Here is a 26,391-nt window from a genome sequence, read left to right as displayed (position 1 = left end):
ATCCAGCACGACTTTTGGTCATCCTCTTTGAGCTTTCTTGAGCGCTTGACACGGTTGTCCCCATGTTACTTTTCTTTGTACTCTTCATTACATTGACCCCTTTATTCTCTACCCAGAGCAATGCTAAGTAACATTCAGATATTACAGCCATTTTCCCAGATTTTTTACAGGGATAAATTTCAGATACAGTAGTAGTCACCTGCATGCCCCCTTTCCGTGTCCCTCCATTTCAGAAGTAAGCACTTTCCTTAATTTGGTGTTTCTCATCCCAGCGCATGATTTTATACAATTAATACAAATGTATGAATCCACAACCAATACAGAACATGTTTTGCGTATAATTAAATTTTATACAAACAACAATCTATTACTTCTTGAAAAGCTGGGGTTTCTTTTAATTTTATAAATTTATTTATTTATTTTTGGCTGCGTTGGGTCTTTGTTGCTGTGCGCGGGTTTTCACAGGTTGCGTCCAGCGGGGGCTACTCTTTGCTGCGGTGCACAGGCTTCTCATTGTGGTGGCTTCTCTTGTTGCGGAACACGGGCTCCAGGCGCGCGGGCTTCAGTAGTTGCAGCACGTGGGCTCAGTAGTTGTGGCTCGCAGGCTCTAGAGCACAGACTCAGTCGTTGTGGCACACGGGCTTAGTTGCTCCGTGGCATGTGGGATCTTCCCGGACCAGGGCTCGAACCCGTGTCCCCTGCATTGGCAGGCAGATTCTTAACCACTTCGCCACCAGGGAAGTCCCCGAAAAGCTGTTTTTAATAGCGCAGACCATGCAGTGTTAATCCAGGGTGTCGGTCCAGGATGCTTGACCAGACAGTGTCAGACACATACTTTGGTTCTCACATCAGCTTTCTTCAGCATGCAGTTAGGACTTTTGAGAATGCTTTATTCTTGCATGGGGCACTTTGCAGTCTGTCTAGGTGGGTTTTTTTTTTGCGGTACGCGGGCCTCTCACTGTTGTGGCCTCTCCTGTTGCGGAGCACAGGCTCTGGGCGCGCAGGCTCAGCGGCCCTGGCTCACGGAGCCCAGCCGCTCCACGGCATGTGGGATCTTCCCGGACCGGGGCACGAACCCATGTTCCCTGCATCGGCAGGTGGACTCTCAACCACTGTGCCGCCAGGGAGGCCCCTGTCTGGGTGTTTTATGTTCGGCTTTCACCCTCATAAAAGACGGCTCTTTTTAAGTTTTTTTTTTTTTTTTTTTTTAACTTCCATGCTCTTTTTTATTGTTGCATTCCTGGTTTTCTTCCTACTTAAAGGTTTCTTCTGGGCACTTCACTGGGTCTTCTTTTGTGTGTCCCTTACTTGTGGGGATTTTTTAAAGGATGGTTCTTGGTCCTCTTCATTCTCCCGCAGGTGACCCCATCCATCCCCATAAGGTCAGCTCTCATCAGTAAGAGGGAGATTCTGAAATCCAGTCTCCAGCCCTAAGTGTGGTGCTGCACGTGTTTACCTGCACGTCCTCCAAGCCCCTCCAACTTGTCTTAACCGTATCTTTTCCTATGAACCTGCTCTACCACCTGTTTCTTTAATGCGTCAGTGTCCACCCATCATCCACAAAGTTGCCTCTCTCCTTGACGTGGGCTGTGCCTCTCTGTCTGTACCTTTGCAGACTACCACTGCCCTTGCTTGGAATACAGACCGTTTCCTACTCAGGTCCTACTCAGGTCATCTCCCACACCCCTCACCAGTCTGTCCACACTGTTCCCAGAGTAACTGATCACAAGGCAAGACAGATCATCCTCGGCTTCTTAAAAACCTCACACACACTCCCTTTCCTGCCTTATGGGGTTGTCTGCAGGACCCTCCCAGGCTCCTGAGATTGCAGGGCCCAGCCTGTCTTTCCTGCCTGTCTCCTAACTCTGTCCCTAGGCCTCCTCCTCCCTTGCCTCCGTGATCTCCTCACCCTTCCCTGCACACCGAGTCTTCTCACAGCTCTGTGCCCTTGTTCATGCCCTTCCCTGTGCCAGGGATGCCGTTCCCTTTGCTACATTCCTCATCCTCCAAGACTCGGCTCACGTGCATCGCCCCCTGTCACCCCCCCCTCCAACCCCTGTGCTCTTGTGCTGTCATCCGTGCGTTACTACCTCGCAATCCCACTGGCTTGGGTTGCGTTTGATCCTTTTGCAGGTCTGTCTCTCCCAGGCTTGGCCTGGCGGGGCTCAAGGTCAGAGACGTATCGTCTGACTTTGTGGCTTAGGGTCTGGGCCGTGGTGTGTGCCCAGCAAATGCTGGATGATTGGTGGCTTCAGGCCTGTCAGCCCAGCCATGCCTGCCTACCCCCTGCACACGAGTCCCTGGGTTAAAGTCATGGAAGCCGTTTTTTCACCCCTCAAGGGGACAGCGGGTCACATTAGGAAGGGGAGAGAGGTGCTGCCCAACATGTTCACCGAATAGTGCAGCCCGTCCCAGGGACCAAAATACTATGTAGAAGCCAAATGCAGGGAATAGGGTCTCTGCTCAGCCTTGAACCGCCTCCCACTCACCTTGTACCACCACAGCCAGTACCCTCCCACCAGTAGAAAACGCTGCACTTCAACAGTTTGCCCTCTCCCCACCCCTCCCCCCATCCTCTCTCACCCCTTGTCCCCTCCCCCCTCCCGGTAGTAACTACCTTCCTCACTCAGTGCTCTGGCATATCAGTTATTTCCATCTCTAACCCCTGGAATTGAGCAAGGGCCAGGGTTACTGTTCCTATTTCACACATGGAGAACAAGTCCTGGGAGGGGTACAGTGGGTTGGGACCAAGGTTAGGACCAGGGGGTCCTTCCATGCAAGGAGAGTGTGGAGGCAGCCTGAAGCCCCGCTTCTCTCCCATGAGGGGACACCCAGACCCCCTTTAGAGAGTGCCTTGTCAGTGGGGAGAGCTGAGGGGCAAGAAGGATCCCGGGGAGGGTTAGGAGTGTGGGCCCAAAGCCTGTGACCAGCCTCTACCTGGGACTTCTCGAGGGGGAGAGACAGCAGTGCACATAGGCCACGGGGACCATCTGGTCATTTCCCTGACGTCAGGTCGGGAGAGTGAGCCCGGCTCCTGAGAGGGCAGGGGGTGGCGGTGTTGAGGGGAAGGGCCCAGGGAAGGGAGGACCAAGGAAATGGCACGTGGAGCCCCATTTGCCCCTAGAGCTGCTCGGAAGCCAGGCAGGTACAAACGTGGGGAGAGATGGTATCAGAGGGAAGGTGCCTGGTGTTCATTCAGCACACACGTTAGTGCCCCTTGAAGGGGGTGCTCCGCGAGAAAGGGCTCAGCGCCCCGCCTCCAGGAGCGCTTGGACCTCTCATAAGAATGTCTGACTTAGAAATGACAAATCTCAGGTCCGGCTGGCGCAGGATTGGCCCGCTCCCCTCTGTGGCAGCAGGGGGTGGCGAGGCGGGGAGTTCCTAGGAGTGGCTCTACCAGCGAGAAAAAGGCGGCAGCGGAGTGGAGGACTGGAGCAGAGGGCCATGTGGGGCAGAGACACCCGGGGAGCCCCCTTGGAGGGGCCTGGCCGGCACACCCATTTCCATCACTTGGTTTGGGTTCTCAGTATTTCTGTGGGTTTCTGACAGCGGCTGGTGAGTTTTCAGAAAAGGGAAGATGGCCGGAGACACACCAGGTTTTAATACCCATCCAACCTGTCCCCCAGGCCACCTCCCTCTGCCTGACATGTTCTGTCTCCCACCTCAGCATCCACACGGCACCCATCTGCCTCCCTCCCGGGATGTGGGTGACCCTCCTGGACCTTGGCCACCACTCCTGAGGACTTTTAACAGAGGGAGGGCATCCCTGTCCACAATATCAGAGGGTTGGACTAAGAGGATTAAAACAGTTGGGGGGAGGGGCTTTGGCCCCCATCGTCAGACCCTGTATCTGAGGCCTAGAGGCCTGTGGCTGGGGTGATGAGTAGGGAACCAGTCCCAGGCCCTTCTGTCCCCTGCAGCAGGGAGGACGTATGTCTACTGGGGGCAGACGTTCATTCTCCTGAGGCGGCTAGGGCTGGGGACACATGGCGTTCAGGAGGTGCATATTTGGGGTTTTAGTGGCTTCTGTGTAGCCCTTCGGAAGCCTTGAAGGCCACGCACCCCCAATGACTTCGGCTGTGGACAACAGGGGCAACCGCTCTCCCCGCCAAAGAAACCCCTGATTCATGCCCAGTGCACGCCTTGTGCCTGGGGGCCCCAGGTCAACAGATGTGTTAGCCCAGGTGGTCTCAGACACTGACAAAGGCGTATTGAACAGAACAGAAGGGGAGAGATGGGCAAGATGGCTTTGGGCCTGGGGGAGGGCGGTGAGCTTGCTCTGGTGACCTGGAGACCCCTGCCCCCATCCAGCATCCTATCCTGGTGGGGTAGCAGCCACCACGGGTTCCAGGGCCAGAGAAGGGTACTCGGGGCTGAGGAAAGCCAGGGGAGGGGGTCCAAGCCGAGCCAGGAGCCTGAACTGGATGGAGGTGGTAACTTCCCAGGCTGAAGATCCTCACGTGGTCCCGCAGGAGAGTAAGTCAGGGGCCTCCCAGGGATCCAGGTGGGCAGCCCATCCCGTGAGCCTGAGGACCTCTCCCAGGGAAGCGTTCTGACTTTAAGGGCACACCAGGGCTCCAGGATCAATGTGGAAGCTTCTGTTCTTGCTTCTGTCCCCAGAGTGTCCCTTCATCTTGGGGAACTCGCTTTGAACCCTCCTGATGCCAGAGCCAGATGGACCCAAAGGTAACTTACTGGTTTTCCTTAGAACAGCTGAGGCAGCCTTGCATTTTCAAAAGGAGGTTTGTTAGTATTGAAAAAGACAAACTGGAGATGACAGAAAATGCAGCTGTCTAATTTCTAAAGCAAGACTTCTGCTCTCACAGTCCTCCAGCTCCGGCCCGGGCCAGGGCAGCTGTGTGGCCCTCTGTCTGAGCTGGGGTCCCGCAGCCCCTGCCTGTCTCCACCTGCCATCATGCTCTGTGCTTTGGGGACATCATCTGGGACACACGACTCCAAGCCAAGACGCTTTTCTCTCCCTGCCACCCACCTGGCTCCTGCAGATGTCCCTTGTCCGGTTGGTTGAGGGACCCTGTGCTGGCAACAGTCCAGGGAGTGACCCTGTCCCTCCAGCCCAGAGCCTGGCAGTCTTCCCTCCTGTGGTACCGCAGCAGGGCCCCCGTCCTGAGAGGGCCTTCCTGGTCAGCCCTCCTCCGAGATCTCCAGCGACACCTCTGCCTACAGCCTCTCTGCGGCCACCACCTTCCCAGAGGGCACACGGCGCCAGGCAGAGGGCTGGTAGGTGCTCTTGTTGCTGGCGGAGGCCTGCCAGCCCTGGGTGAGGCCCAGCAGGGCCCGGCCCTGGCAGAGGAAGTTGGGGTTGGAAAAGCAGTAGAGCATGGGGTCCAGGGCACTGTTGAGGTAGGTGAAGGCCAGGGAGCCATGGAAGAGCTGCGAGCAGATGTCCAGGGTGCAGCAGGCGTGCAGGCGGAAGGCCACGATGGAAGCTTTGCCGAAGATGATACTGCACAAGATGCAGGCTGCGTAGATGGCCACGACCGCGGCCAGCACGCGCACGGCCCTCCGTGGGCCCGCCTGCACGTCCGGGCCTCGCCAGGTGGTGAGCATGACGTTCATGATGGCAAAGAGGATGAGCGCCAGCGGCAGGAAGAATTCCAGCACGAACAGGGCCTGGTGCCAGGGGAGTGAGGCCGAGGGGCTCGTGCCCAGCTGGTAACTGAGGCAGGAGTGGCTGGAATCGGTGGTCGGGAACAGGTGCCCGTTGAGGAGCAGGATGCCCCCCCAGAGTCACCCGGCCCCCCGGGCGGCTGCCCACACGGAGGCCCTGCTCAGCACGTGCTGAGGCCGCACCACCTTCAGGTAGCGGTCGAGTGAGACGGCCGCGAGGGAGACCGTGCTCGCTGAGCGGTTGGTGGCGATCATGAAGAGGTTGACTTTGCAGGCGGTGGCCCCGAAGCGCCAGGTCTCGTGGAGGAAGTAGTAGTCCACGCGAAGAGGCCGGTTGAGGATCAGGAGAAAGTCGGCCACCACCAGGCTGACCAGGAACACAGTGTTGGATGTCCAGGGTCGCGCGTGGAAGCAGCAGAGGAAGAAGGCCAGGCTGTTCCCCACCAGGCCCAGGACAAATTCCACGCTCAGGACTGGTGCTGGGAAGGCAGACACCATCAGGGAGGAGCCGGGGCCTCTCCAGGTGACCCCAAGGCAGTGGTGAAGGCAGCCGGCGAGGAGGAGGGAGGGAATGAGGAGGGAGAGAGGGAAGGAAGGGGAGAGGGAGAGCTCAGGTTATGAAATTCCATGGGCTGCTTGCGCCGCCGTGGGTCTGAGAGACGTTTCTACCGTCATCCTACCCCCGCACGAGAGTGTTCAAGGATTAGTGCTTGCTATCAGCCGGCCACCGCGATGACTCAGTATCCTGGGGTTTTCCTCAGCATCCTCGCAGCCACTGAGAAATGCTGTGTTCCTATTTGCAGGCAAAGTGGAACCCTGCAGCCTGCCCTCCCTCCCTCCCCGCCTCCCCCGCATACCGAGTGGCCTGCGTGTGAGGTCTCTAAGCTCGGCCTCCGTTGGAATCTGCATTGCCCCTGGCAGAGGAGGATGCAGGGCTCATCAGGGTGAGTGGAGGCTCAGAGAAACCCTGAAGTGGGAGGAAGGCCCAGCTGGGGTGAGGTTGGGGAGAGTGTTCACAGCCCTGAGTGGTCAGACATTGGCCTGCCTGAAGGCAGGAGCTTGTCCTGGCAACTCAAAGCTCTCCGGTTCATGCAGACCACCCTGGACCCCTCCCACCCCATCATAGACGCAGACTGGGTGGCTGCCTCCCTGCCCCCACCAGCTCTGGCAGCAGGAACTGTGGAGCCAACAAGACATCGTCCTGGGAGAGGGAGGTGGGAGTCCATTCAACACCCTGACCGTCGTGCTCACAGCCTGGTGAGAACAGCCTGCTGTACGTCCGCCAGCCTGCTGTCGTTATTCCCAGATTCCTGATGCTTCCAAAGTCTGTGATGGTCCCAAGTCCACATCCGTGATGAAGTACATCCCACAGGCAGAGGGCTCCCCTGCCAAGTTTCTACTGCCATGGCCTGGGGACGTGGGGGCTTCTCCCACAAACAGAACAATCCTGAGAGTCCTCAAGGTTCCCTGCCACTGTCCACCCCGCTTAGCCGGCCATCACCCAGTACTCCCTGCGGAGAGGGGAGTGGGAAGCTGTGGCTGGCTTCAGATAAGGTACGAGTCCTGCTCCCCTCTGCGTGGTATTCTCATGAGCCCATGGCACCAGGCCTGCGGGCAGAGATGAGGGCCCGGGGCTCCTGGTAACCTGGGACAGCACCAAAAGAGGCTGTGCTTCCAGGCTCCAGGATCTGACACGCCCCGCCCCCTTGCCTCCATGCCAAACGGCTGTGGTCAGCAGGGCACTGCGTGCTGCCAACTCTGAGTCTCTGGGTTTCAGACGCAGTGGCTGTTGGCCCCTCTCCCACAGATCCTCCAGGGCTTTCCACTTCCCTGGGCTCCCACTGGCCAAGGCTGAGGGCAGATAGGCCATAACCATGGGGTGCAGGGTGGTGGGACCACCATACTGAGCTTTGAATACAGACAAGCCTGGGCTGGAAACAGAGCTGCCTGCTTTCCAAATCTCTCTGAGCCTCATCTGTAAAATGGGGTGCTACCACCTTCTTGGAGAGTTATAAGGATTAAATGAGGTCATATATGTGAAAACATCTAGCAAATTCCCTGGCACAGAGTCGGTGTTCAGAAAAACGGGAGATCTAATTTTCGTGATTTTCTGTCTTGGATTAGGCCCACGCTTGGCACTAGGGAGCCCTTCTCGTGGCCACGTGCACCCTGCCCAGGGGGCCTCCCTGGGACATTCGTGTGTTCTGTCCTCAGCTCCTGTACAGAGAAACACATCACTGCAGCCCGAGCACACGCCCAGCCTCTGCCCTCACTGCCCTGAACTGGTGGAAGCTTAGGGGGAGGCTGGTGGTGTTTCTTCGTTGCCTGTAGGAGAAGAAATCCTCTAGAGCGGTAGGTGGGTGAAGGTCCCGACATCCCTCAGGGCCGGAAGTCCTTTCAGCAAAGTCAGGGTCTCCTTTGCCGTTGTCAGTGGAGGGGATCGAAGCAATGAGCCGGCAGGCTGGGGCGGGGGAGGCAGGGTTCAGACCCAGGTTTTCTGGAGGAAGCGCTGACTCTACCCAGGGACCTGTTTCATCCAGATCCAGCTTCAGTTCCCCCCACGTGTGACCCCTCACCAACTTCTCATTGAAGCCCCATGAAGCCGAGCCCAGATCTCCCTCTGCAGGTTGCATGATTCGTCTCTACCCACTGCTGCGTCCCGGGCTCCCAGCACTCCTGGACCCCACGGGGGCCTGTACATAGCAGGGGGGAGAAGGGGGAGGAGGCCAGACAGCCCTCCCCCGCTGCTGCCAAGCTCCTGAACAGCTTTACGCCCCTCTGAAGGCTCATCACAATGTCTGTGTATTAACTGTGGTTAACTCCAGCTGGGGGGATTTTGTGTTTTTAGTATTTCTACGTTTTCTACAATGAGCACAAGTCACTTCAGTTACTGGGGAGAGAAACCTCAACAGATGCTATATTTTAAAGTTATGTAAAAAGAGTAAGTGAGAAAGAGAAAGAGGCAGAGGGACATCAGCTGTGCAGCAGGACAGGCATAGGAGCTCGCATGGAGGGGCCGCACACACGGCATGAGGGCTTCTCTACAAGCAGGGGGACCCGATCACAGACCCTCCACAAGGTCCACGGTCACCCAGCGCTCCAGATCTCCCTCCCCCCTGCACACGCACACAGTCATGGGAGCACCAGGTGTCTGGCAAAGATCACAGGCTGTGTGTGTGCAGACCCGTAGGTGCCCGTCTGTCAGGAAGCCTTTACTAAGGACCTTCTGGGCAGCAGGCAGGTGCTGTGCTGAGCCTGTGGACAGAGGGATGGAGAGGACCCTGGCCTCAGGGAGCAGTCCGCCCGGCAGAACCCTGCAGGGCAGTGGGCTGAAGGCTGTTAGGGGTGGAGGGGAGCTACGGCCCCCAGGAACCTGGCAATCCTGGAGAGGACAGGAGGAGGATGGATGACAGTGATGTCCAGGACCCGGCCCAGGAGACCCTGAGTCACTCGGCAGCAGTGCACGTAGGAGCGGTGGGGCTGGGAGGGTTACTTGGCAGGGGTGGCGCTCGGGGGCACCTGTGGCAGCTCTGGGCCCGCAGCATGAGGATAGGTCACCCCAGGGGCTTCTTGCGGGCAGGGTCCTGAGTCACAGACAGGGCCGTGGAGCCTTGCCCTCGTTCCCAGCTGTACCTGTGGCGACACAGGTGGGCGGGGCTCAGACAAGGCTGGGATCCCAGGGAAAGGTGGGCCGTCCCACAGTTGGGGGTAAATCCTCCCCGGGCACTCACGCGGTCCCAGCTGGCACCAGGAGGCTGTCGTCGGGGCTCAGGCTCAGGCGCTGTCCTTGCATCGTCACCACCGAGGAGCCCTCCTAGGAAAGAGGAATAGGAGAAACAAATGGAGGCTGTCAGGCCGCGGCACCTGTCCGAGCGTCCCTGAGTCAGCCTTGGCAAGGAGGCCCGGGAGCCGGTCCGGGCTGTGGGCACCCCAGGAGCAGCCTGGTCCTCACGGGCAGGCAGGAGGCTGTGCCCCCCCACCCCACTCCCGGGCCCACTTGCCAACTGCCACAGCCACACGTCCACGTCCTGTCTCGGGCCTTCGCTGCTGCCTTGTCCACAGACCATCACCTGCGGGGAAGTGACACGGAGCTTTCCGGCACATCCTGCCCCACGTGGGAGATGGCCTTGAACCTGGCCCCGAGACACCAGGCCTGCGTGGGGCAGGGATGGGGCCCGCAACACAGCCTCATTTCCAGGTGCGGAGCAGAGAGCTGGCCTTGGAGAGGAAGGCTGCCCAGGCCACAGGGCCCCCTGGCCACCTGCTGTTGGGGATCACACGTGCCTGCCCTCCACATCCACCTACATTTCTGGCCCCTCGGATGCACGACACAACTACTGCTGACCCATGTGGAGGCACGCCTACCAGGGGCACACGAGGCACGTGTGTGTACATGGCACAGTGCAGATGCACGTAGCACACACGCATGAACTCCCCAGAGGATGCCCACCTCCCTTCCTCGTGAGAGGTTAGGAGTCTGGCCTAAGGAGGAGGAGGAGGGAGGTGGGAGGGGATGAATGAGAGCGAGAGGGAGGCCGAGCACCTCTGACCTGCATCAGCTGGAACCCACAGCTGCTGTGCAGGCCACGCTCCCAGCGGCCCAGAGTGGGTGGGACTCAGTAGATGTTGGCTGGAGTGAACTGAAGCAGGGAGAAGGAGGGGTGTGAAAGAATGGGGTGGGAGGGGCGTGGTGGGGCGCGCCGGCTCTCACAGCCCTGTGTAAGCTCAGGGCTCGGCTGGCTGGGCCTTTTAGGGCAGGTTTGCATCCAGTGATCATCCCTCCACGGGGGTATCTAATTCAAACTCCAAGGGATGTACCAGTGGCAAACGGTAAAGCACAAGTGAACGTGAGCCTCCTGTCAGGTCTCCTCGTTGCCACACTTGCCCTCCTGATCCAGTCCTCACTCAGGCTACAGTGATCTTTCTGAAACACCACTGTAGCCTGGTCAGCCCCCTGCTCCCCGCTTCAGCACTTGGGTGAAGCTCTCTTGTTTCCAGGATTCGTCCTTGCACCTTGCCCAGCCCAGGAGAGCTGCTAGCATGTGGGCACTGCCTGCTACTTTGGCCATCTACCAATTGTATCTGCTGCCCCCACTCCCCTGTCCTGGTTCCCCAACATCAGCTGTTTGCAATGTCAGCCTGTTTCAAGCCTCCATGCCTTTGCTCAGGCTTCTCCTTCACCTGGAATGGGCTCTCCATCTCCCTTTCTTCCTTTTGCAAACTCCTACCATAGCTTTAAAACTCAGCCTATATATCACTTCCTCCAGGAAGTCGTCCCTGACTTCCCTCACAGCTTGGTTCTTCCTTTATCCTCCTATGGCTTCCTGTAGCTTCTCTACCAAAGAATGTATCACATGATCGTGGCAATTGTTGATTAACTTCTCCATTTACTAGACCATACACTCTCTGAGACAGTGACTCTATCTTATTTTCCTACTAAAGCCTGAAACATAATAGGCACTCAATAAATGTTGAATGGAAGGAGGCAAGCCTTGTTTGGGTCTCTCTCTGTGCAACTCTCCACCCAACCCTCACCCCCAAATATCTCTTTCCCTTCTGGCTGCCAAGGCTATGATTGGCCAAAGGCCCAGGAAATCCTGGCAGGGAGATGACCCCAGACCCCCAGGAATCTCTCAGTGGATGCGGCAACCCCCTACTCCGAAGGCAAATAAAGATTGCTGGGGACCACATAACCTCCATGGGCTTCCACTCACAGCAAAGCCATCATTCTCAGAGTCAGGGAGGAAACAAGAAGACCTATGCTTGTGTCCACAACCTCCAAGACTGGCATGTGAGAGTGTGTGTGTGTGTGTGTGTGTGTGTGTGTGTGTGTGTGTGTGTGTGTGTGTGTGTCCATGTGTAATTAGTTCCCATCTCCTGGGGCTGCTGGGCAGATGCCCTGGGTGGCCCAGGGCTGTGTTACCTGGGTCTCATAGGTGTCTCCAAACAAGCTGAGGGGTATGCCAGCGTGCAGCTCCTTGCGGTGGCCAGCCAGCCAGGCCTCCAGCGACATGGGCTCCATGACGGACCGTGTGCTCAGGGAGAATGGCGGTTCCTTGAGCAGCTGGTCTGCACCCACAGCACAGCTGTGGTCAGCGTCCTCTGGCCCCGCCGGCCCCGCCCCAGAGGGCCCAGTTCCCAGGGGTCCCAGCTCCCAATGGCTGGAATGGGCTCTGGCTCCAGCTCAAGGACCAAGCAGCCATGGGGGGTACTATTTGGTGCCATCCTCTTGTGCCTGGGGTACAGGGCAGAGCACTCAAAGGGAGACTCCCTGCTTACCCAGAGCCAAGACCCGCCCTCCTCCGGAAAAGGAGGGAGGGGGAAGGGGAGAAAGATGGTTCCTAGTCGCCTTACCGGGGTTGGGTTTTCCTGTTCTGTGCTGCTCAGAGCTAAGGAACCTGCAGGCACAAAGGGGGAAGAGTAGTGGCTAGTGAGACGCACGCGCGCGCACACACACGCACACGCACACTCCGGGGTGCAGGAGCCCACACACACTCATGGTGCCCTCACACAATTTGTTGTATATCCACCATCCTTTCCCTCCCCTCCCCAGGGGGCTTTCCACCCTGGGGAGGGGCAGACTTTCTCCCTAAATCCTGGACTTGATAGCTCCGGGCTGGCAGGTACTGCCGAGGAGCACTGCTGGGCTGGGTCTGCTCTCCCCAGCCAGAGCATGGGGCCTCAGGAGAGCGAGGGGCAGGGGCTGGGCTGGGGGGCTCACTCCTCGATGATGGGGGCCAACTGTGTGCCGAGATCCTCGCAGTAGAACCACTTCTCAAACAGGACGTCAGTGCTGTCGCCTACGTAGTACCTGCCAGAACAAAAAGTGGGCACCCAGCTCCCCACCTGGACGTCCTCAGGGCAGCCTCCCTCGGGCCTGGCTCTGCTTGTGATTGGCCGGGCCCAGGCTGGCCCTACAGAGCTGACGGCCTGCTTCATCCTGTTAGCACAACCTAGCGGCCGATGCACGCTCACCCACACTCGGCTCTCCCAGGAGCCCCCGTGTGGCCCCAACGTGGGTGGGCTATTACCGACCCCGTTCCCATAGCTCTTACTGGTTCCCCAAACTTGACCATTTACAAAGTAGATAGAACTCCGCGGTTCAGGGAGAAGCTGGGTAACTTGGCAGGGGTTACACAGCCTCTAAGTGGCAGAAGCAGGGCAGACTGGAGACAGTCTTAGAAACACAGCATCAGTGACAAATGCTTTTCCAAAAGGGGAAGCTGAGGCTGAGCCTGATCCGGGCCACAGAGTGCTGGCACTCTAGGTCAGAGCACGTGCTGAAGACGCCCCCCAGATGAGGGGGTCCTTCTTCTGGGGTCACGGATGGCTCTGAGAACTGGAGCAAAGCGCTGGGCCTCTTCTCTGGAGGAAGGTCCATACGCCTGTACACACAGCCTCTAGTAGACTCCCTGAGGCCCACCCAGGCCCGCAGCCCGGCCTGGCGTGCGGCTCCACTGGCCTGAGGAGCGCGGGGCAGACCGGGGCTGGGCCTCAGGGCCCTGTGTATGCAGCACATCTACTGACTGAATGCCTAATCCCCAAGCTTAGCTCCCAGTGCCGGGCCAGCTCTGCTCTTCGGCTCCTCCTGAAAAAGAGAAGTGGTCCTGCTTATGGGCGATGGTTTGTAGACACACAGTGCATCCACCCTGCCTGACACCCTAAGTTCTATCCTGGGATGGAGCTGGCCACTGGAAAGCCTCATAACTGGACCTCGATGCCCTCCAGGAACTGCCTTCAGAGTGGCATTTTAATGCTGAGCCCCTGGCTTTTATTAAAGGTCAAAAGCAGCCAGATGAAATCTGTTATTGAATTTGCTGTAAAAGTGTTACTGAAGACGCCGTCCTCTCCATCACTGAAGACTCCCCATATAAAGCCCCATGTCAACAATTTATTTTCGAATTTAAGGCCAGGCAGCTATTTCTACAACAGACTATTCTGCAGTAGATTAGTATGCAGTCATTAACATGGTGTTTTTTTGCAAAGCATTGAATAGCATGAGAGATACTCATGAGTTTTTTTATGTAAAAAAAAAAAACAAAACTGAAACCCATGCTTGCAATAAGACTGCAATGTTGTAAGGTGTAGATATGCAGAGAAGAAAGATGAGATGGACGTCTAAGTGCTTTGTTAGCTTTGATTGGCGGGATGACTTTTTTCTGCTTGTTTTCTCTTTATTTTGTTTTATTGAGATATCATTCACATGCTGTCAAATTTCCCTTTTACCTGACAAGTCATTTTAATTTTGTTCATTTTGCTTTCTTGTACTTTTCCAGATTTCAAGATTGATCATGTATGACTTTGGTAATTAGAAAAAAAGGGAAGAATTTTTAAAATGTCCATTATAACACAAGATGTGGACATTTTTAAAATGTCCATTATAACAAAGTTTTCTGATTTCAGTAACTTGCTGGGAAATTTTAATTTTCTTAGTTAAAAAATAGCTTAGCTTTTGGAAAAATCTGGGTCCCCCTGTACCACAGGCTGAGTCCTCCTTTCACAGGATAATAATCGGGTGACTGAATGGAACACGATGGGAACTCTGTTCTAGAAATCTGCTATAGAAACAGAGCACCCATCTCTGCACCCATATTCGTCCCCTCCTTGGTTTACTCACACTCCCATCTAGGCTATCCCGGCCCTAACTTCATATTTCTCTATAATGCCAGTTCGGCCACTTTCTAGCAAACTCAACTTTCCTGGGCCCAGTTTCTTCATCTGTAAAGTACATAACGGTACCCACCGGATAGGATCATTGTGAGGGTTAAAGGAATAAATACACATAAAGCAGTGCCCAGCACACAGTAAGTGTTATTCAAATGTCAGTGCTGGGTGTGGAATGAGCTGGGGTAGAGAAACAAGAAGAGGGGCGCACTGGCAGAGACTCAGCTCTGGGGTGGGAGGCACTGTTCCGGGCTGCCCTGGGCCAGGTGGGTTTGACTTTGGCATCCATCCCCCTGCCCTTCCCCAGCAGACCTCAGTGCAGAAAGCACAGGTTGTGGGTCTTCCCTGGCGGTCCAGTGGTTAAGACTCCACGCTTCCACTGCAGGGGGCGTGGGTTCAATTCCTGGTCGGGGAACTAAGATCCCACATGTTCTGGGCCCAGCCAGAAGGTGTCAGGCTGATGGGCTCCCAGGCGGTCACAGAGAACACCCCGCCTCCCCGGCATCATCAGACCCACCCTCCCACCTACCCCAATCCCTCCCCATCAGCCAGCAAATGCAGGATCCCCATTGCCACCAACCCTCTCGGTGGCTGAGTGGCTTTCTTGGGTCTATCTAGGATCTTGCTGCTTCCCCCACATCTCTGCGCCAGACCCCCAGACCAGGCCCATTTACCTGAGTGCATCTAGCTCCGTTTTCAGCCGCCTCCGCTCAATCACCAGCCCCACTGTGTTGGCAAACCTCTGTGGAGAGTGGGGGACCCCAGCGGGCAGGAGGAAGATCTGCAGGGGTGGGGACAAGGTGCCAGCCCCCCATGGAGGCCTCAGTGCTGCAGCGTCCCAGGCCTCCCCAGCTGACCACAGTCCAGCCCAGCCCCCTCTCTTCCAAGCCTCCACCCGGGAACTAGAGGAGATGTCAGGCTGTGCTGAGATGGACAGCCTTGAGGAGGAAGTGCCTGAGGACGGGGCCGAGGCAGGCTGGGCAGGTAGGAGGGCAGGAAGAGGCTGGGAGCACAAGACCACCACAAAAGCCAGGAGAGGGGACATGCTGGGGTCCTGTTCTGGGGCCCAGCCTTACCTCTCCCTGCCGAATGACCACATCCCGGTGTCTCCCTTGCTCCAGGACTTGGAGAAGCATGTCGCCTTCCAGCTGGTAAAACACCTGTGGCAAAGGACAGCAGACAGGCTTGGACCCTCCCCAGTCCCTCTTCCAGGTCTTTGGCCTGAGTTCTGACCAGGAAACCTGAGGAACTTCCTGAAGGCCTCAGGGTTCATGAGCACCTTGGTCACTCTCGCATGAGGCCCCAGCCTCCCCTGACACAGGCCACAGATAAAAGGGCTGGGGACACATGAGGATCATACCTTGACATTAAAGTGATGACCAAAGTACCCAGGACGTAACAGTTGGTGTCTGGCTTGAGGGCAGGAGGCTGGCTGAGATGCTTAGCGGACAATTCAGGGACCCATCAGGCAGGTAAGGAGAACTACCCATTCACTGCATCCTAGGGGCTGGGCAAGCACTTTCCTATACGGACAGGCTGTGTTTTATTGTGCTGTGCTTTATTGCGCTTCCCAGATACTGCGTTTCTTTTTTTAATTGAAGGTTTGTGGCAACCCTGCATTGAGCAAATCTATTGGTGCCATTTTCCCAACAGTATTATTTCTAAGTTAAGGTATGTATACTGTTTTTAGATATAATGCTATTGCACACTTAATAGACTACAGTATAGTGTAAACATAACTTTTACATGTAGTGGGAAACCAAAAAATTCATGTGACTCACTTTATTGCAATATTTGCTCTCTTTCAGGGGTCTGGAACCGAACCTGCAATATCTCTTAGGTATGCCTGTACATTATCAGAAATCTTTGTGACAACCTCCAAAAATATTATGAGCCCCATTCTGCAGAAAAGAAAAAAAGGGAAACTGAGGCTCAGAGAGTGAAGCAACTTGCCTAAGGTCACACAGTTAGTCCTGGAGCAGCAGTTTGGACCTGAGTCTGAGTGTAGCTCTGGAGCCAGTGCTAGCTCCTCTGGCCACAGTGATGCCCTGGAATGGGGCTATGCTGGTTCAAATCCCTCTGGGGGTCGACTGGACACATAAATGGCCATGTAAATGGTGGACTTGATGCTGGAAGCTGGGATGAGTTGGGGGCTCTGGGGATGGAAGCACTCGCCCCCTGCTGTCTCCCTGGGGCGGGGAGCGGGTGCCGCAGGGCTCCTACCGCATTTTCTTATTCCATCCTAAGTCCCTAATTAACGTGTTTACTGAGATTACCCATGGCACTGGGAGGAGGAGGAGGAAGACACATTTTCTCTTTACCTGTCACACATTGCACGGGTGTTAAGAGCCCCAGCCAATAGTTGAAGGGGTGTTATTAATAATAATTATTACTACCGTGTAAGGAGTTAGAGGAGACAGAGGTTCTTGTCCCAGAGTCTACTAAAAGAAATCAAGTGAGCTCAGGGAAACTAGAGAAATGTGGCTTTACAGTCTGACATGAGGACAAGCTGACACAACCCCTCTGAAGGGCAATGTGGCAAAGGGCAGGAAGAGCCTTCACAGCTCACACCCCTGTAAGGGTTTCTTGGGATGCAGGACCTTCCATGCTGAAACCGTCAAAGTCCAGGGAAAACCAGGACAGTTGGCCACCTTACAGCTTGTCCTAGTCATTCCACCTCTAGGAAAGTGGCTGCAGTGACTCAGAAATGCACCTGGCTCAGAACTTCCCTGGTGGTCCAGTGGTTGAGACTTCACCTTCCAATGCAGGGAGTGCGGGGGTTCGATCCCTGGTCGGGGAGCTAAGATCCCACATGTCTTGCGGCCAAAAAACCAAAACATAAAAACAGAAGCAATATTGTAACAAATTCAATAAAGACTTTAAAAAAAATGGTCCACATAAAAAAAAAAATCTTAAGAAATGCACGTGCCTCATGGCCGACGTACATGGCTGTTTTATCACAGCACATGGTAATTAAAGGCATAGCATCCAGTGTCACCTGGCCCTCAGCTCGGCCAGGTCACCGTGTACTTTTGGCCAATTCAGTTAGCCTTTCTGTGCCTCGTTTCCTCATTTATAAAATGACAGTATCTACTCAGAATGTTGCTGTGAAGTGTGCCCAGGATGCTGTACACAAAGGTACCCAGCACGTAGGTATTAATATTAGCTATTACTATTAGTGATGGAAGGGATAGCAAAAATAATGCTAATAATAGCAGTAGGAGAAATGGCACTATTTTATGATAGAGACAAAATAGAGAACATTATGCAGCCATTAAAAACGATGTCTCTGAATAACTGTTAATAAAATGGGAAAATACTAAAGTTATCATATGAAAGCAAGATTCAGAGCTACACCCAGCAGGTTTCTAATTATGTAGCCATACGTGTATAATCCAGGCAGTGTTCACCATGGCATCCCTGAGTGGTGGGATTATGAATGAGGTATACATTTACGTTTGTCTTTCCTATATTCTGCACGTTTTCTACAATAAACAATATTTACTTTTATTATTAAAAATAATTCATGCAAGTTATTTAAAACAAATAAGAAAAAACTTATCAGGCTCTTCTAGGGAGCAATTCTGCAAACTCCCCCCAAACCCTCCTCAGCTGGGAGGAAGCCCTTATGTGTTTGTAGATGTGGGAGGTGTCCTTCCATGGTTATGGGGAGAGGAGGAAAGGCCTAGAGAATTCTAGGGAGGGGGCCATACCCCTTAGGCCCCACAAATATCAGGGAAAGCTGGAGTGGGCGGCAGGGCTGGAGTGATGGTCTGGGCCAAAGTCAAGCCCTTTCTGGGCAGGCTACAAGGTGTTAGTGGCCATTCAACAACTTAGAAAGAAATCTTAGAAAGTGGAATTTTAGACGCCTGTCCTGTGATGAGGGACAGGCCTAGCCTGGAGCAGAGGTGCAGATCCTGAACAGCAGAAAATCCCAAACAGCCACGGGCAATCCAAAAGGAATGATGCTCTGTTTGGAAGTAAATGATGTTTGGGGCCTGTGGCTAACTAGAGGATGAACTGTACTGGCTGTTGAATCGAATCTGGCCTCCGCAGCCTGGAAAGGCCTTACAGGCAGGCGAGGGCAGAGAGGGGCTGAGGGTGCAGAGAACCCACGTGTATTAAGCACCTAAACCCTGTGCCAGGCTCTGTGCACATACCCTACCCACACTGCAACCTTCCACCAGCCAGGGGCCGGTGTCCCCCGTGAGCTGCGAGGAAACAGTCTCAGAGAGGTGATGTGATGGGCCCTGCCAACTCACATGGTTGGTAAGAGGCAGACTCCAGGTCCAGCTGACTCCCAGCCCAGGCTCCCTCGCACCTGTGCGCCCCAAGGGAAGGAGTCAGGTAACTGGAGTGTGTGTGGTGGGTAGAGCCCGGGCACCTGAAAGGCTGTTGCAGAGGCCTCAGTTCAGCCAGGAGGAGAATTTGGCTCAGTGACTCCCTTCCCTCACCAGGGAGGAGCCTGGCCCCTGGCCCCTCCTCAGATTCAAGGACAGGCAGGGACGGACAGGCAGGGACAGACAGGATGTTGACCCTCAGCCCTGTGGCTGCCAGGGCCTGTGGCTGGCACTCCCCCCGCCGCAGGTAGGACCAAGCCATCACAGATTGATGGGAATTCCCAAATTCCTCCCAACCACCTGAGGGTCCCTCCAGAGTGGGGACACCTGCTCAAGCCAGCCCTCCTCACCCGCCAGCGACCCAGCTGAGCCAGGGTTTGGTTTGGGCCCCTAAGTGCATACCATCCACTTGGGGAGACCTTGAGGTGGGGCTGGGACAGAGGTGGTAGGGGGCAAGAAGGGGAGGAAGGAGGGAGGGAGACGGGAGAGGTGGGCACTGAGACCTGGGCTCACAGGGTGGAAGCCTCTGGAAGACAAGATGGGGGTCCTGAGGCTGACTGAGGCAGGCAGGAAAGACCCTGTGACTGGCCTCATCTCCCCCACTGGGGCCACTCCCAATCCAATCCCATCTTCTCTCTGTAGTTTCGATTTTCCTGCTGACTTTTTCCAGAGGAAAATGGCCTCCAGTGAGGTGTGTTGTGAGAAGTGGGTGGCGGGAGAGGGGCGGGGCCTAGGACGGGAAGAGGCGAGGGGTTGGCTGGCCCGGGGTCCTCCCCGCTCTGCCCTCACCCACGCCTTAGGTGCTCGCAAATGCTTGTTAAGCGAGTGATTCTCCTATGTTCCCTCCAGTCCCCGGCTGCGGCTGAGACACCAGTGGTGGGGGGTGGAGGCTGGTGACCAAGCTGAACCCCGGACCTTGAACCCCAGCATCAGGCCCCCCATACTGAACCTTTGCCACCAGAGATTCTGATAGCTGGGAACCCATCTGTGTCTCTCAAGGGGGCTTTTTTTTTTGAGTTTACTTTTGTTTGTTTACTTTGGGGTTGATAGCACAGAAATACAGTTCAAAATTCAAGGTACAGAAGGGTATTTAGTACAAATTCCCCCTCCCACCTGCCCACCCCTCCATCAAATCGCTCCTAGCAACTGATGTGTCTTGTGCCCTCTAGATAAGGAGGGGGCCTCCCAGCCCTCTAGATAAGGAGGGGGTCTCACTCTGGAGGCCAATCTTGCATTACTCAGGTTTGGGGGCGAGGGGCCAGGGCATCCTCCCCCGGAGCACGGACGGCCTCTGTGCCTGGGGGCTGACGCCCAACAGCTGGAACCTCTCACACCCGCAGAGGCTGGACTCTTTCCCGGGAGTTGTCAAGGGTGTCACTGGATGCCCACAACTTCGGGGCAGCAGTTTTACCCTGTGGTTTCAGTTGTGCCCCCTTCACCCATCAGTCATCTGACCACCCGCCTCTCTCATCCACAGGCTCTGACCCTGGCAGGGGAAGTGTCCCCTCCCCCCGGGCTGGGTCGGTGCGGGGTTGGGGGGGAGGGGGGCAGTCTGCGGCCTACCTCCTCACCCTCCTCGATGTGGTAGTCCTTCCTGGTGTTGGGACCCCCGACGAACATGATTTTGAGCTGCTTCTGGTGCCTGCAGTGGATGAGAGGGGAGAGGTCCTGAACCAGCTCGTGGTTGTACAACCAGAAACTAACACAACCTTGTAAAGCGATTATGCTCCAATAAAGATATGAAAAAAAAATCCCACCTCATGGGGCTACTGGAGAATTAAATGAGAGGATGTGAAAACACTTGGCAGTCTCGGGCTTGTCAAGGTGTTAGTGATTGGAGCTGTGTGGTTTGAGGAGCCGCCCTGCTGGAGATGTTCAGCGGACCCAGCAAACTCAGGACTGTGAACCCGGAGCTGGGGCGCACACGAGGCAGGGCCACCCAGGTGAATGAGGGGGAAGGAGGTGAAGGGTCCACAGGGGAGGGCCTCAGAGGTCTGCCGGAGGAAGACAGTCAGCCCTGTTGGGTGCTGGGGCAGAGGTGGCCAGGGAGGGCCTGGTGGGGGTCTGTGAGCGCCCAGCTGCAAAGCGGGGCCTGGGAAGAGCACCAAGTGGAGATCCCCCCGCAGGAGCTGACCCTCTGACTTCGCCCTCTGCCTGCCCCTTCCTGAACGGAGTGTGCGTGTACGACTGGGCTGTCCCCAGGCCTCCGTTCTACAATTGATTCTGGGGTATCCTCCCCATCCCCCAATTTCAGTGGGGGTTGGAGCGCTGTTTCTCAGCCCTGGGGGACAGGGCTGCCGTCTGGCATCGGCATCTCTTTAGTCTCCGTCACCCAGCCATCCTCAGACGTCAAGGCAGCACGCAGTCACCAGAAAGAGGAACAGACGAAGGTGGTGAAACCCGGAACAGCCCGTCCTCACCCTTCCCTGAACATCACGAGAATGGCATCCCCCTTTCTGCAATCTTCTGGGTTGACGAACTCCGAGCTGGAGGTTGAGGGGTGCAGATGGAGGAGAAGGGGGTGAGGACAGAGGGCAGGAGGGTGGGGGCGTGCGTGGGACTCACAGGAGCTGGTTGCAGACCGGGGGCAGGAAGGAGGCGCGGTTCTCCTGCACCCAAGCCTTCACTCTCACGGGGCTCTCCATGGTCCCCCAGGAGCCGCGCTCCAGAGCCGTGTGTTCCGCGCCGTCGGAGGGGCGCGCCTCTGCCCGACCGCCTATTGGCCGCCTGGTTAATCAGCATCCCGAGGGTCAAAGGGCGGGGCAACCACCCGTGACGCGCTGTGGCCCCTCTCGGACTTTGGTCTGGAGCCCCCGCGCGCTCCGCGCCGCCTGGCCCAGCCTCGCAGCACAGTCTGGGCGCCCCGCCCACCCGCGCCGGAGTAGGGCGCCCGATCCGGGCGTAAGTCACAGGATCGAGAAACTTCCTGGTCCCTTGTCCCCAGACTTTCCGCCTGGGCCCCAGAGAAACCCCAAAGAAATCCTATAAGGGGGAGAAGGCGGGTTTGTAAACCAGAGCGCCTGAATACAGGGGTGCTGGCACTGGGTTGGGGCCTCAGTTTCCTCATCTGAAAACTGGGAATGTCTACACAGCCATCTCGGGGTTGCATAGCGGCCACCATAGGTCCCGATTGATGTTAGTCCCCTATCCTTTCACGAGGACAGAGGTCGGGCCAGGGTCCGCAGATTTCTTGGGGGCTGCTTGCTCGGCTCTACCTGTGGCTGGGTCGGGAGAGGACAGGAGGAGCAGCGGGGGGCGCAATGCTGGGAGCCCCGGACGCAAGACAGGTACTCGCTGCGCCGGGCTGGAGGGCGCCGTCCACTCACCTACGTTCGCAGGTGGCGGATAGAGCACCGACAAGGTGCCTGGCACTGTTCTCAGCTCCTTTCGTGTCTTGGGGGCATATTCAAGTCACACCACAATTTATGAGGAGTTTTACAGATGAAGAACCGGGCACTCGGACCTCAGGAATCTGGGATCCGGGGTGCGGAGGGCGGACAAACCTAATGGGCTAACGATTCCAGCCTGGGGTGAGAGGCGCTAACCGGGACCCTCGGGGCGCAGGGAGACCCGATGCTTGCCTGTGTGGGTGCGGAGGAGGGGGAAGGACGATTGGACACCTGCTGTCTTCCCGACTCAGAATTCTTAGGAAGATTGCGCCTGTGTGTTGGAGGAGGGAGGTGAGGGTGGGGGAGAAGGAACATAGCTCAGACACCAGCATCCAGACTGTAGAGCTTAAGAAACTCGAAACCCCTCCGACTCCTGTCCCCCATCCCATCTTGGCCACTCCCTGCTGCCTGGGGTGGGCGGGTTTTCTCAGCACCCTCAGACACAGGGGCTCCTTGTGCAAATCAAAACCCAGTCAGACGAATTACTTTTATTAAGTAAAAACTGTATTTGAAGATAATACTTGCAGTTTGAATTAAAGATATTTTTTCATAGAAAAAAATCTGGAAGTGCCAAAATTTTGGCAAGTCATCTTTGAGTTATGATTTCTTCATATTTCTGCTTATCTGTATTTTCTAAATTTTCTGTAATAAATATATTTTTTTTTGAAAAAATAAATTTTTTAGCTTGGAAAACAAAAACAAAAAAACCCCAGTCTGATAGCAAACAAGACTCCTGCCCTCCCCTGCTGGGATCCTCCTGTTTCCTCTCCACATACCCCTCCCCTCCCCCCCTTCTCCCTCCTTTTTCTTTTTAGGTATTTATTTAGTTTTTTTTTTTTTTTTTCTGAGCAATTTCTTTCTAGACTCTTGTTTGGCACCAAAATAACTCAAACCATATTCTTTGTCTTTCTCATCTACAAGTAATCAGAGGAGATGATTGGATGTTCGTTAAATGGATGGATGGGTGGGTGGGTGGATAAAGGCATGAATGAATTCCCACTACAAGGAAAAAAAACCTCCATGATTTCAGCCCAACAGATGTTCTGATATGTAGTTCAAAGAAAAGAATGACAGTTACCCTGCATTTTACTTTTTATTTTTTTAAACTTTTTGTTTTATATTGGAGTATAGTTGATTAACAATGTTGTGTTAGTTTCAGGTGTACAGCAAAGCGATTCAGCTACACATATACATGTATCTCTTCTTTTTTAAATTCTTTTCCCGTTTAGGTTGTTGCATAATATTGAGTAGAGTTCCCTGTGCTATACAGTAGGTCCTTGTTGATTATCCATTTTATTTTTATTTTTTTAAATTAATTTTTATTGGAGTATAGTTGCTTTACAATGTTGTGTTAGTTTCTGCTGTATAGCAAAGTGAATCAGTTATACGTATACATATATCCACTCTTCTTTAGATTTCCTTCCCATTTAGGTCACCACAAATCATTGAGTAGGGTTCCCTGTGCTAAACAATAGGTTCTCATTAGTTATCTGTTTTATACATAATAGTGTGTATATGTCAATCCCAATCTCCCAATTTGTCCCACCCCTCCACCTTCCCCCCTTGATAACCATAAGTTTGTTCTCTACATCTGTGACTCTATTTCTCCTTTGCCAATAAGTTCATCTGTACCACTTTTCTAGATTCCACAAATGCAATATTATACGATCTTTGTTTTTCTCTTTCTGACTTATTTCACTCTGTATGACAATGTCTAGGTCCATCCACGTCTCTGCAAATGGCACTACTTCGTTCCTTTTTATGGCTAATATTCCATTGTATACATGTACCACATTTTCTTTATCCGTTCCTCTGTCGATGGACATTTAGGTTGCTTCCATGTCCTGGTATTGTAATCAGTGCTGCAATGAACATCAGGTGCATGTATCTTTTCGAATTATGGTTTTCTCCAGATCTCTGCCTAGGTGTGGGATTACTGGGGCATATGGTAGCTCTATTTTTAGTTTTTTAAGGAACCTCCCTACTGTTCTCCACAGTGGCTGTACCAATTTACATTCCCACCAACAGTGTAGGAAGGTTCCCTTTTCTCCACACCCTCTCCAGTGTTTATTGTTTGTAGATTTTTTTTTTTTTTGCGGTACGCGGGCCTTTCACTGTTGTGGCCTCTCCCGTTGCGGAGCACAGGCTCCGGACACGCAGGCTCAGCGGCCATGGCTCACGGGCCCAGCCGCTCCGCGGCATGTGGGATCCTCCTGGACCGGGGCACAAACCCGTGTCCCCTGCATCGGCAGGCGGACTCTCAACCACTGCGCCACCAGGGAAGCCCAGCCCTGTAGATTTTTTGATGATGGCCATTCTGACCAGTGTGAGGTGGTACCTCATTGCAGTTTTGATTTGCATTTCTCTAATAATTAGAGATGTTGAGCATCTTTTCATGTGTTTGTTGGCCATCTGTATGTCTTCTTTGGAGAAATGTCTATTTAGATCTTCCCCCCACTTTTTGATTGGGTTATTTGGTTATCCATTTAAAATATAGCAGTGTGTACATGTCAATCCCAAACTCCCTAACTATCCCTGCCCCCCACCCTTCCACCCTGCTAACCATCTCCAAAATTTACAAACAGCTCATGCAGCTTAAGATCATCAAAACAAACAACCCAATCCAAAAATGGGCAGAAGACCTAAATAGACATTTCTCCAAAGAAGACATACAGATGGCCAAGAGACATATGAAAAGATGCTGGGCACCATCTGACTCCAGTGTTCAGAAAGTCAACAATTCGAATTCTCTCTGGGTGTGCTGGCATTGTTTAGTCACAGCCACCTGGACTCCTTCCAGTTATTGACCCATGGGCTCCTTCTAGTTTCTGGCTCTTACCAGCTCACAGCAGCCAGCTCTCCTCTCTGCACACAGGAGCTCACGTGCAACGTGGAGCAAGAAGCAGTCGCTGCCCGAGGACCAAAGCTCATCAGAGCCTGTCCTGGTTGCTGGTGCCTGGCTCTGCTCTCCCCTGGATGGTGGTTGCCTGCCCAGGTCACTAAAGCCAGTAGATACTTCCAGGCTTCGCTGAGTCTGGCTGCTAACAGTCTGATCTCTTCAATCTGTCAACGGACAGAACTAGTTTCTCCAGCCGATCCCTATCCCAGCTCACCTTTGTCTGTCTCTGTCTGCCTCTCTGTCCCGCTTTCCCTCCCTTTCATATAATTAAGCAAATGTTTAAGAACAAACATGAATAAAAGGGCTAGGTCATGAACTGTACTGGTTATTTGGAAATCTGGGTTCTGGCCCTGCTATCTCTTTATCTTGTATTATTGACAAGTCTGTTTTAAATTTTCTAGACATACGGTTGGTTTGATGGGGTTTTTTTGTTTTGATTTTTGTTCAGCTATCATTTTGTTTTGTTTATTGTTTCTAATTTTATTGCATTGTGGTGAGTGAAGATGGTCTGTGTATTATTTTTCAGTGGGGATGTGTTAAGATTTCCTTTGCAGCTTAGTCTATGGTCAATTTTTGTGAATGTGTATTCTCTGCTTGGAATGTAGTTCTAAAGGTTTCTGTTAGCCTAACCTGCTGTGTTACATAAATTATCTCTTTTCTAGTTTATCAAGGTGCTCATGGGTGCAAATAACAGAGGCCCCAGTTAAACAACGGCTTAACCAAGAGAAAGTTAAAGACTTATATAACTGGATACGCAGAGGAAGAATGAGCTTGTGAACTAGTGGTGTCATAATAGACCCTGGTTCTTTCTGTTCCTCAGATCTGCTAACTGCAGCATCAGCTTCATCCCAAGGCTGATTCCCTGAGGGGTCAAGAGATGGAAACTATCCATAGCTTTTCTTTTAGATGAGGGGTTCTCAACCTTGGCACCACTGACATTTTGGGTGGATAATTTTTGTAGGGGGCTGTCCTTTGCATTGTAGGATGTTTAGCACATTCATGGCTTCTCCCCACTAGATGCCAGTATCTCTCCCCGAGTTGGGACAACCAAAAATGTCTCCAGACATTGCCAAATGTCCCTGGGGGGCAAAATTGCCCCCAAGTGAGAACCAGGTGTGTTTACTGGCAGTACAAGTTTCACATGCCCCAACCTGAACCAATTACTGGAGTGAAGGGAGAGATATTCTGATTGATTGATTCAAATTAAGATTTGTGCTTGAAACTGGAGGCAGAGTTGGCTTCCCTCAAAGTCTGTGGCCATCGGGGTGGGGTGGGATATTCACATAAAACTCTGGCTCATGACTGGGAGGTGGGAAATGATGCTTGGAAGGTAGTGAACCATGTCTACTACACCTGACTTTTGACTAAGTTTTCTTTGACCCATTCCCCCCTCTACCTTCTAGTCCTATGTGTCTAGTGGTTATTATTTATTTATTTATTTATTTTGCGGTACGCGGGCCTCTCACTGTTG

General features: G+C 54.1%; 3 protein-coding genes across 9 annotated transcripts in view; 1 reads left to right on the top strand and 2 right to left on the bottom strand.

The window, feature by feature from the left end:
• The window catches only part of MTA3 (metastasis associated 1 family member 3), a 174,868-nt gene extending 159,261 nt beyond the window's left edge, over positions 1-15,607 (top strand). For 3 of the 6 annotated variants that reach the window (XM_060169832.1, XM_060169831.1, XM_060169834.1), the window contains one exon: positions 15,414-15,607. In XM_060169832.1, the coding sequence (XP_060025815.1) occupies positions 15,414-15,517 (104 nt within the window). In that variant the 3' untranslated portion in view covers positions 15,518-15,607. Of the gene's footprint in view, positions 1-6,431; positions 6,573-6,754; positions 6,974-15,413 lie in introns of those variants that run through there. The other 3 variants (XM_060169839.1, XM_060169838.1, XM_060169841.1) reach the window with 2 other exon arrangements.
• On the bottom strand, positions 4,878-6,260 carry OXER1 (oxoeicosanoid receptor 1). The gene is given in 2 exon segments (XM_060169584.1): positions 4,878-6,146; positions 6,149-6,260. Coding segments are annotated over 2 exon segments (1,077 nt in total). The 5' UTR covers positions 6,258-6,260; the 3' UTR covers positions 4,878-5,178.
• Positions 8,227-26,391, bottom strand: part of HAAO (3-hydroxyanthranilate 3,4-dioxygenase) — a 28,405-nt gene continuing 10,240 nt past the window's right edge. The window contains exons 1-10 of one of the 2 annotated variants that reach the window (XM_060169842.1): positions 21,198-21,277; positions 20,196-20,274; positions 15,369-15,452; positions 14,967-15,073; positions 12,350-12,439; positions 11,983-12,026; positions 11,552-11,697; positions 9,630-9,698; positions 9,360-9,442; positions 8,227-9,261 (exon numbers count right to left, since the gene is read on the bottom strand). In XM_060169842.1, the coding sequence (XP_060025825.1) occupies positions 9,183-9,261; positions 9,360-9,442; positions 9,630-9,698; positions 11,552-11,697; positions 11,983-12,026; positions 12,350-12,439; positions 14,967-15,073; positions 15,369-15,452; positions 20,196-20,274; positions 21,198-21,277 (861 nt within the window). In that variant the 3' untranslated portion in view covers positions 8,227-9,182. Of the gene's footprint in view, positions 9,262-9,359; positions 9,443-9,629; positions 9,699-11,551; positions 11,698-11,982; positions 12,027-12,349; positions 12,440-14,966; positions 15,074-15,368; positions 15,453-20,195; positions 20,275-21,197; positions 21,278-26,391 lie in introns of those variants that run through there. The other variant, XM_060169843.1, reaches the window with a different exon arrangement.

This window comes from Lagenorhynchus albirostris, chromosome 13 (genome assembly GCF_949774975.1).
Source record: "Lagenorhynchus albirostris chromosome 13, mLagAlb1.1, whole genome shotgun sequence".
Classification (NCBI taxonomy): domain Eukaryota; kingdom Metazoa; phylum Chordata; class Mammalia; order Artiodactyla; family Delphinidae; genus Lagenorhynchus; species Lagenorhynchus albirostris.
The sequence above is the reverse complement of the archived record's forward strand: the minus strand, read 5'-3'. Positions and strand labels throughout refer to the sequence as shown.